The following is an 11,183-nucleotide window of genomic DNA, read 5'->3' on the forward strand; positions in this document are numbered from 1 at the left end:
TAAAACATAGCAAATACTTCCAGTTTCCTTATGATAAACATGACACGTCATGCCTATAATTATCAGTTTTCCAACTCACTCACTTATTCTTCAGTTTGTAAAGAAAATATACATCATTATCACGACTTCTAGCAAAGGATATTATTAAGCCAAAACGTTTCTTTTACTCATCCTAACTGTTGTTAAGATACTACTCAGAAGGTATTTTTCCTTTAAATGTTGATAATTAAAGAGCAGGAAAAAAAAAGTACTTTGTCCGGGGATTTTGCCCAAAATTATCCCAGGAAAGCCAAATAAAAAACATCTCAATTTTATATAAATAATGTTATACTTATTCAGTCAGGATATTTAGTTTGTATCAATTAATGTATTAACAATAAAATTTCATCATTTGAATTAAAAATGATAAGGATTAATAATTGATTTTGTATTTAACCTGTCCTGGATGATTTCAGCAAATTTCTCCGAGCAAAGTAACACTGCCGGACAAAGAAAAGACCATCTAGCCAGACATTAAAAAGAAAAGAAATCATTTGTTTATTTGAAATCTCAATTGTCACTTCAATGAACAAATTGGTCAAGAACCTGAGCCGAAGCTTAAATAAATTCAACATTTCGGAAAATGTCAATTTCATTGGATTAGTTAAGAGTATAGGAAGACGCATGTCTAGAAACTTTACTACTAGAAACTTTTCAATGATTAATAAGGCGGCTCTGGAAGTTTTCCCTGCCTTAAAAATATCTAATGCAAGTATAGGAGAGTGTTCAGTATATGTAATTGAATTAAAATATCTATCATAATTTTAGAAAACGCTATCAAACTAGGCCCGAGTTTTGGTCTTTCTCTCACACTCTCAGTCTCTCTCTCTCTCAAATTTTAGAATAAAAACATTTGTTCCTGAATATGTAATGGAAGAGTATAATTAGCAAGTTAGCAGGTTATCATGTTTAATTGTCCATCAAAGTGCTACTAATACTACACCATACAAGAAACAAATACAAAGCCCGCAAAACATCAATATAATTCAAGAGAGGGGAAACATGTGGTGTAACTGCGGTACTGTGCCACAGTTGCATCCAGTCGTTGGATGCTAGTAGAATTGTGGTACTGTGCCACAGTTGCATCCAGTCGTTGGATGCCAGTAGACTCCACCAATCTAAGTACATCCAACGACTGGATGCAACTGTAACACAGTACCACAGTTGCACCGTATCCTTATCCTCCAAGAGAATAGTACGGCATGATTGTGCTTCTAGTCTTTCATTTTTTTTTTTTCCTTTTTCCATTTGTTATTTCCCTGCGCATACCCATTTGTGATATTTCTTTAATCCACACCGAACATTTTCCTCACCTCTGAACAAATCCGAGTACTTTCTTGTCATCTTTAAGAGACTTGGAAACAGACTTTCTCTGCGTGCATCTTTTTGCCCATGCAATAATTTTGGGGCACTCAGTCTCTAACCTGAATTTACCCAATGTTTAATATGAGTGAAACCAACAGTAGAGAGGAATCAAAGACACATCCACGAACCCAAAATTTTCGCCTTCAAAATGAGGTTTGTCTTCAAGCTCTTCTTCCAATGTTTTCAAAATTGCAATGAATTCCTTTGTCATTTCCTCCTGTCTTTCTAATTTTACTGCTCACATCTCCCTCCCATCGGTATGAATCTGCAATTTATGCATCTGAAATTACTTCTTGTAGCTTTTTTCGCTTCACTAATGGCATTTAAGCACTCTGATTGTGCAAATGGTAAACACATACCCTTTTTCTTTTATGGGAGAATCATGACATTTTTCTCTGTAAGTTTTTAGATTTTACCACTTATAGTTTTCAAAATACTTGTGTTATTCCTCTATTGTTAAACCTTTTACGAGTAAGATTCGTCTTTGCTAGTATATTAAACAGCTTTCTTTTTGGTTAAAATTGATTTGACGTCATTTGAGTAATTACGTACTACGAAAACTCGTAAGAAAATAAGTTGTAATTAAAACCCAGAAGTTTTAGACGGCAAAGTGCAAGTATTCATATGCTTTTTGAGCTTTTGTGAATTAGAATCTTTCTTAATTAAAGTCGAAAAATTCGTTATTATTACCGACTATTTCAAATATTGTGGTTTGCATATGGATACAGTTTTCTTAAGCATCGACTGTGGATCTTCTGAATCTTACACGGATGAAAATGGAATAGAATGGACCGGAGATGATGCTTACATTCAAAATGGCGACAGCAAAATGGTGGCGTATGCAAGTTTTGTACCGTATCCAATGAGCACAATGAGAGTCTTCTCAACAAGAAAGAAGAATTGCTACTCCATCAAAGTTGATGAAGACGGTGGAAGAGTTCTTGTGCGGGCAAGCTTCTACTACGGAAATTACGACCGCAAAAACTCTCCTCCAGTGTTTGATCTGCAATTCGATGGCAATTTTTGGACGACTGTTAACACTACACTAAGAAGTTATGATATTCTTTCTTATGAAGCCATATATGTGGTGAAGAGAAATTTTACAAGCATTTGTGTTGCCCAAACGAAGCCTGGCCAGCTGCCGTTTATATCAGCAATCGAGGTCAGGAGCTTGGGGATTAACATGTACAGCCAAGTCCCTTCAAATCTTGCTTTGCATTTTATCCAGAGGGCTTCTTTGGGTGCAAATCAAACCATTATTAGGTACGCACGTAAGTTGATGTTGGTCGAGGGTTAATATAGGATGAGTCTAAGAACGATGTTATACTTCTGTCCCACCCAAATTTTGACACAAAAATAAGTAAGTGCTTGTTTATTGACTGTTTGGGAAATTTTTTAAGCTAAATTATTAAAAATACTCATTCCGACCACAAAAATACCCTTTTTTTTTCCTGAAAGATAAAGTGATCTTCTCCCTGTACTCTTTCTTCATTATCTAAGTAACAAATTTCATTTTTGTTGCAAATCATGTGGGCATACATACTAGGTATCCTGATGATGCTTATGATCGAACTTGGAATGGAGCATATGGATTCGGATTAAGTGAAGTGGCAAGCCAGGCATTAAGCATTAATATTACAACAAACAACAGTCCTCCAACGGCCGTGCCGAAGAATGCAGTTGTCTCCGCAAGCACTTCTCATATAATAATTTTATTTACAGATCTTCCAGCAAAACCAACTCCTGTCTACATTGCCACCTACTTCTCAGAAGTGCTTCTGCTAAACCCTACTCAGAAGAGATCATTTCAGCTTTGCATTGACGACAAGCCTATTTCAGACCCCATTATCCCACCTTTTGCAAGTGCTTCTGAAGCCTACGTTACAAACAGAATCGCTTCTGCCAGCAATTCTTTCACTTTGCAGGCTACCTCTGCTTCCACACTTCCACCTCTGGTCAATGCCATGGAAATTTATACCGTCAGCAATCCATTAACCAATGGAACTAACGTCAAAGATGGTGAGCTTCATTTGGCATCAACATGCATTCTTAGAGCTTAAATGAAGATTGGGTAATTTTCCCTTTAATTAATCCCTTGGATTTGGATCGGTAAGCCCAAAAGGTCTCTATCGTTACACTAGACTATAGAAATTAAGTAACTGACTCAAACCTTAGGGATTGAAAGGGTGTTTGTTTTTTATGCTGTTAAGATAATTAATTCATTTGGATTTTGTGCCTGGTGATTCAATGGAAGGGTTAGCTGTTCTGCAAAGTGGATTGAAGGTGCTACAGGAATGGAGTGGTGACCCTTGTCTTCCATCTCCATATACATGGGACTGGGTTCAATGTAGCTCTGATCTCATACCCAGGATAACAGCCCTATAAGTGGTTTATACAAATTAATTCTTCCTAATAATTTCACCATCGATCCATATTAATTTCTAGGTATTCATTCATGTCAATTTGCATTTTCTTTTCAACACAAAAACGAAATGACAGAAACCTTAGTGGCTATAGCCTGTCTGGTTCTCTTCGGGATTTCAGCTCCATGGATTCCCTTCAAACAATGTGAGTATATTAATTGCCCTTATTGTCTCAAATTAATCTTCAATGTGATCAAGTTTTAACTAGTATAGTTATAACAGTTAAAGAAAATAAAGTGTTTGGTTGAAAGGAAAATTCTAAAGCTCGAGAGAGAAAATATTATCAGACTAAATTGATTTTATTAATGCTTAAACTGAAATGAGGAATTACAGACTTTATATAATCGAGCCTAGAAGATTCTACAGCAACAAACGTATGGAAATTATCTTAACAGCTTATAACAAACTATTGGCAGGAATCATTAACAACTTCTAAGAGTTATCCTGCACGTGTGACTAATTGCTGATATGGTGAATGACTCAGCAAGCTTTGCTGACTCAGCTGCTGACATGGTTATTAAGATTTATTCTTGACATGCCCCCTTAAGCTCAAGGTCTTGGACAGACATTGAGCTTAGCTCTCATATAAGCAAAATGATCAAAGCCAAGTGGCTTAGTAAGCACATCTGCCAACTGATTTGAGCTTGACACATGTTCAACAGCAAATTCCTTCTTGGCAATGTGTTCTCTCATGAAATGAATGTCTAATTCAATGTGCTTGGTTCGTGAATGATACTTTGGGTTACTTGCCAGAGCCTCTGCACTTTTATTATCACAGTACAGAACAGGTGTGTTGGTTAGCTGTACTCTGAGCTCCTGTAACAAGTATGAAATCCATAATACTTCTGAAGTTGTCAAGGCTAAGGCTCTATATTCTAACTCAGTTGAAGACCGAGAAACAACATTTTGTTTCTTTGATGACCAGGAAACAAGATTGGATCCAAGAAAGATGCAGTAGCCTCCAACAGATCTTCTATCATCAGGATCTGAACCCCAATCTGTATCTGAGAAGGCTGTGAGAGAAAAAGACTTTGAATTGTAGAACTGAATCCCATAAGTAGCTGTACACTGAAGATATCTAAGTACCCTTTTGCAGGCCTGCCAATGAAGCACAGTGGGAGCAGCTAAAAACTGACTTAACTTGTTGACAGTAAAAGCTATATCAGGCCTTGTCAAAGTTATATATTGAAGAGATCCAATAACACTTCTGTAAAGTGAGGGATTTTCAAACAACTTCCCCTTATCTTTGTACAACTTATCAGCTACACTCATTGGAGTATTACAGCCTTTGCTGTCAAGCATGTGGGCCTTCTTTAAGATATCTCCAACATATTTTGTTTGAGAAAGATGTAACCCAGCACTTGATGGAGTAACTTCTAAACCAAGAAAATAGTTGAAGTCACCCAAATCTTTAAGAGCAAACTCAGAGCCAAGAAGTGCAATAATCTTTTCTATTTGTGCACTGCTAGAACCGATAACTAAGATGTCATCTACATAGATGAGAATGACTAAAATATCTGAACCAGTGTGCTTAAGAAACAGGGAGGTATCTGACCGAGAGGTATGAAAGCCCCACTACTGCAAAAAGCCTCTTAATCTGTCATACCATGCACGAGGTGCCTGCTTAAGACCATACAAAGCTTTGTTTAACTTGCAAACATAAGTTGGATGTTGAGGATCAATAAATCCTTCAGGCTGATGCATGAAAACTTCTTCAGATAGTACACCATTCAGGAATGCATTATTTACATCCAGCTGCCTTATGGTCCAATGGTTCATCACTGCAAGGCTCAAAATTATTCTGATGGTACAAGGCTTTACAGCAAGGCTGAAAGTCTCAAAGAAATCCACACTATAGGTTTGATGAAAACCTTTTGCAACTAATCTTGCCTTATACTTTGAAACACTTCCATCTGGGTTGTACTTAACTCTAAACACCTATTTGTTTCCAACAATTTTGGTTGCTGACTCAGCTGGCACAAGAGTCCAGGTTTTATTGTTCCTCAAGGCATGTAACTCATCTGTCATTGCCATATACCATTTCTGATCTGCTAAGGCTGCTTTGACACTAGTTGGTTCAATATCTTGTGTGGCTGTAAGATATGTTTTAGGCTTGAAAATTCCTGCTTTGGCTCTTGTAACCATTGGATGAGCAGAAACTATTGGCAAGGATGGTTGAGGAAGAGCTACTGATGAGTTTTGGTTAGATGTATGAGAATGAGCATTTGAAGAGAGTGGTGAAGGAGGAGTGTTTATATGTGGTAAGGAAAGGGAGTTTAGTGTTGGTGATACTGCTGGAACTGATGATGATGTTGAAGGCTGCTGTGTTGAGCTACTGTCATGAAGAATACAGAATGAAGGAGAAGAAATTTGAACTGACTTTGATGAAAAATCAGAAAAGAGAAACAATTCAGAATAACGAAATTCATGCTCATTAAATGTAACATGAATGGCAATGAACACTCTCCCTATTTTATCTAGACATTTGTAACCCTTATGAAGAGGGCTATAACCTATAAACAAACACTTTTGAGAGTGGAAGTCAAGTTTGTGTTTAGATGGTCTGAGTAAGGGATAGCAAGCACTGCCAAACACTCTAAGGAAATCATAATTTGGTAATTGCTGAAATAACTTTTGATAAGGTGACTGATTGTTTAGAACTGTGGTTGGCATTTGGTTAATAAGATAAGAAGCTGTGTGAAAAGCTTCCCACCAATAAGAAACAGGCATTTGAGCTTGAGCAAGAAGGGTTAACCCTGTTTCAACTATATGCCTATGCTTCCTTTCCACCACACCATTTTGATGATGTGTGTGAGGACAGCTATGCCTAAATTGGATACCCTCTTGGTGAAGAAAAGAAATAAAAACCTTGAACTCTCCCCCCATGTCAGATTGTAAAGCTTTGATAGGTAAACTGAATTGTTTCTCTACCAGGGTTTTGAAATTTTTAAAGGTACCTAAAGCATATGATTTTAGCACAAGAGGAAAGATCCAGCAGTACCTAGTGTAATCATCAACAAAAGAAATGTAATAGCTATAGCCTTCCATAGAAAGTACAGAGGCTGGTCCCCAAAGATCAGTGTGGATTAAGAGGATATTTTGATTTGATGTCAGTTGCTGAAAAATGAAACTGGTGTAGTTTGCCAAGTTGACATGCATTACAGAATTCAAGTTTTTGCTTATTATCACAAGTAAAGGTTATACAATTGTTTCTCAAGAGAGTTTGAACAACATGCTTGCTTGGATGACCAAGTCTATTATGTAAAAGACTGACTGAAACATTACTTGAAGCATGAAAGCTTATTGGAAAATTAGACTTTATTTTCTCAAACAAAGGATCAACATAAGTTTGTTGAGAAGAAAAAACTGACACCATTGAACTTGGTTGGAATACTGATGTATCAGAAGAAAATGACTCTCCATATGACAGTAGCTTATACAGCCCACCTTCAACAATCCCCTGAGCCAGCAGTGTTCCCTTCACTTTGTCCTTTAGAAAACAGGAATCAAATGAGAATTCAATTGTTATATCACTATCAGAAAGAAGCTTAGAGATACTTATAAGATTTTTAGTAATTTTGGAAACACACAGAATATCATAAAGATGAATGCATGAACCAAAAGAGGTATACAAGCATGCATTACCAATATGTGTGATTTGAAGACCTTGGCCATTTCCTACAAGTAGAGAATTAGTACCAAAATAAGTCTTACCATCAGTTAAGTTATGAACTGAGTTGGTAAAGTGATGGGTAGCTCCACTGTCAAGGTACCAGCCTTGATCAGCAACTCCCTCAGATGTAGCCATATAAGCTGACTTTGGTCCCTGATTTGGATGATAGCCTTGAACTGGAAAGCTTGGAGCAAAGTTTCTGTTAAACCTGTCTCTACACTCAGTAGCAGTGTGGTTAAACCTTAAACAAATCTAACACATAACACTTCCCTGGGCAAAGTTCTTTCTATTACCCCCAAAACCACCTCTGCCAAAACCACCAGCATTAGCATTTCCATTGTTAAAGTTACCAGCAAAACCTCCATTATTAAAATTTCCACCAGTGTTAAAACCACCAGCAAAGCCTCTGCCATCATTAAAATTCTGATTCCAGTTACCATTCCAGTTACCTCTTCCTTGACCTTGATATCCACCTCTACTACCAGTATTCTGATTCCAGTTACCTCCACCATTTTTGTTCTAGTTATTTTGATTATTACCATTGCCTTTCTTTTGAAAATTCCCAGTTTGAGCTACATTAGCCATAAAGTTGTTTTTAACTTCTTTACTGTCAACATTCTTACTGTTTTCAAGCCTAGCCTCATGTGTCAATAACATAGCATAAGCTTCACTTAGATCCATGGTCAACATGTTTGCTTCAATGTAAAAAACTACAGGATAGTATGAATGATCTAATCCAGTGATAAGGTGAGTGATTAGATCAGTGTTGTTGAGAGGACTTCCAGCTAAAGCAAGACCATCAGAGATAGTTCTAAGTTTTGTGAAATATTCAGTCATAGACACAGATCCTTTTCTTAGGTTACTAAGAAGCATTTTAAGATGAACTTTCTTAGCCATTGATTCTGATCCGAACTGTTTTTCAAGTTTCTTCCATAGCTCAAGAGAAGTTTGAGAGCTTACCACGAGACTGAGAATCTCAAGACTCATTGAGGACATGATCCAGCTGAGTAGAAGTTGATCCTGACGTTTCCATGCAACATAATCTAGATTTTCATGATCTTCTCCACTTGCTTCACCAGATCTAGATCTATTAGGAAGAAATTGATCTAGACAGAGCCTAGATTCATCAATGTAATTCTCAAGACCATTTCCACGAATCGAAGAGAGAACTTGTTGTTTCCAGATTGTATAATTTGTGCGACCAAGTTTGATTGGTGTGGTAAAGGTAAAGGATGTTCCAGAAAGGATATGAGCTGAAGGATTCGAGCTTGAAGAAGCCATCACTTTGTAAACAGAGTGGCTCTGATACCAAGTTAAAGAAAATAAAGTGTTTGGTTGAAAGGAAAATTCTAAAGCTCGAGAGAGAAAATATTATCAGACTGAATTGATTTTATTAATGCTTAAACTGAAATGAGGAATTACAGACTTTATATAATCGAGCCTAGAAGATTCTACAGCAACAAACGTATGGAAATTATCTTAACAGCTTATAACAAACTATTGGTGGGAATCATTAACAACTTCTAAGAGTTATCCTGCACGTGTGACTAATTGCTGATATGGTGAATGACTCAGCAAGTTTTGCTGACTCAGCTGCTGACATGGTTATTAAGATTTATTCTTAACAATAACTACGCTCATCAAATAAAATCATATAACTTGTACACTTAACTCATACACTCATAATCTAATCTTAGGTGGCAATTTATTTTAATGTGTTTGATCTTAATGCAGTGATCTGAGTGACAACAGCTTCAGTGGAAACATTCCAGAATTTCTTGGGACTTTGCCGAATCTAACATTGCTGTAAGCTTTTTCCCTGGACATGGCACCCACCAACACGAACACATACAAAGACGCTAGGGTTTCTTAAGAATTTAATTAAGTGACAGTTATTCCCTCTTCTCCTTGCAGGAATTTGGCAGGTAATAGATTCAATGGAACTATACCAACCAAACTGTCAAGCAATAAGCAGTTGAAATTAGTGTAAGTTTGCACCGACCTTCGCTCCCATCCAATTAATTGTAAACCTTATTTAATCTTAAAATAAATTTACCAACACCAAAACACCTTATATTTTTCCTTTTCTAATTTACTAAAATCCAGATTCCTAATGTGAATAAGATTTAATCACAGAAATTTTTATACAATTTCAAATAATAATAACCAGTTTATAAAAAGAGTACTAAAAATGAGAAATTTTAAAATACCTCTAAGATATCATGTTAATCATATAACAAATAAATGATTTTATAATACATGCACATTTATTTTAAAAAACCAACATGCTAGTGATAGTTATATAAAATTTAATATAATTTTACACATTAATTATTATATTAGATTTGATATGATATATTTTAAGTTGAGGTCATTGAAACTTCCAATTTATAATAATATATTTATGCATTCAATCAATGTTTTATACATATAACAGGGTCACAGGCAATTGTCTCAATGGAATGTCGTGTCCACATCAAAGTCCACCACCACTACCTAAGGAGGCTCCATCACCATCATCACCAACAGACACAGAGAATAAAACACCACCAACCACTCCATTCCCATTTCAAAATGAGGCGCCGCCAACACCCTCATCGACTCGGACTGAAACTGAAGCTGAAGCTGAAGCCCCTCCAGTGGTATTTCAGAGACCAAGTTTTACTGGCAACAGTGACAGCATGATCACTAACAAGCTGGCAATGATTCTCGGAGCCATAATTCAATTTTCCTTAGTACTTGCCGTGCTATCCAAGAAACTTTAATCGTTTTGAGTCGTATTCTTGTAATCAAAACAATGTCTTAGCAGCCGGCTTTGTGTTTACTTAATTTCCGGGCCCGACTTGTGTCAAGTGTGTCAACAGCTTAAAACATCGGGATTGGATAGATAATGGAGTGCATGAATTTGAATTCTTTGTATTAATTACTCGTGATTTAAATATTAAATGTTGATGACTAAAGAGTAAATGAAGGGATGTTTCTATATTCAATGCCCCTGAACGGCTAAAAACATCCTCTGTATGCAACTCTTTGTAGAAATTAGAGCCAAATTCGAGTTCTAATAATTAAGATTGATGCAGTTGACCATTGATTTTAACCCTACAAGATTTTTCAACTGAAAAGAACAGATGTAGCTACGTATTAAGCATACATGATGCATAAAAAACTAAAGGAGCTTCAGTACACAAGCTAGAAAAGAGAAAGGAGTACCTTAAACATATTTAGGCATTTTCTCTCTCCTCTACTCTTATCCAAATAATAAGTTGCCAAAATAATAATTCTCATGACCTTTTTATTGAATAATATCAAGTTTTAAATAATAAAACTTACTTAATATTACAAACTTAAAAGTTAGTAAATATTAAGCATATTCTTCATCATGATCCATGGATCCGGAAAATAAAGAACCAAATAATAACATAATTTTGACTTATTAAAACTAACTAAAACTACAATATAAAATAAATAATTAAAAACAAATACAATATAGGAAGATCGTATCGGAAGACTTGCAAACACAAGCACAACTCAAAATAACTTCCTTTTTTTAAATTTTTTATAAATGTATAAGTAAACAGTTTGTCGTATAGGTCATATATCTTTACTACAGCTTGTTCCAGAGATCAAAGTTGGATTGAGAGGCCAGGGTTGATGAAAACTTATGCCTTCTCTCTGCCTTTTCG

The 11,183-nt window shown here is 36.0% G+C and overlaps 1 protein-coding gene across 1 annotated transcript; it reads left to right on the plus strand.

The window, feature by feature from the left end:
- Positions 1-1,180: 1,180 nt before the first annotated feature.
- Positions 1,181-4,648, plus strand: LOC102617767 (uncharacterized protein At1g24485-like). The gene is made up of 3 exons (XM_052436581.1): positions 1,181-1,557; positions 2,133-2,667; positions 2,951-4,648. The coding sequence occupies exons 2-3, from the start codon at positions 2,234-2,236 to the stop codon at positions 3,462-3,464; spliced, it is 948 nt and encodes a 315-aa protein (XP_052292541.1). The 5' UTR covers positions 1,181-1,557; positions 2,133-2,233; the 3' UTR covers positions 3,465-4,648.
- The last annotated feature ends 6,535 nt before the right edge of the window (positions 4,649-11,183 follow it).

The sequence above is a fragment of the Citrus sinensis genome, chromosome 3 (genome assembly GCF_022201045.2).
Source record: "Citrus sinensis cultivar Valencia sweet orange chromosome 3, DVS_A1.0, whole genome shotgun sequence".
Taxonomy (NCBI): Eukaryota; Viridiplantae; Streptophyta; class Magnoliopsida; order Sapindales; family Rutaceae; genus Citrus; species Citrus sinensis.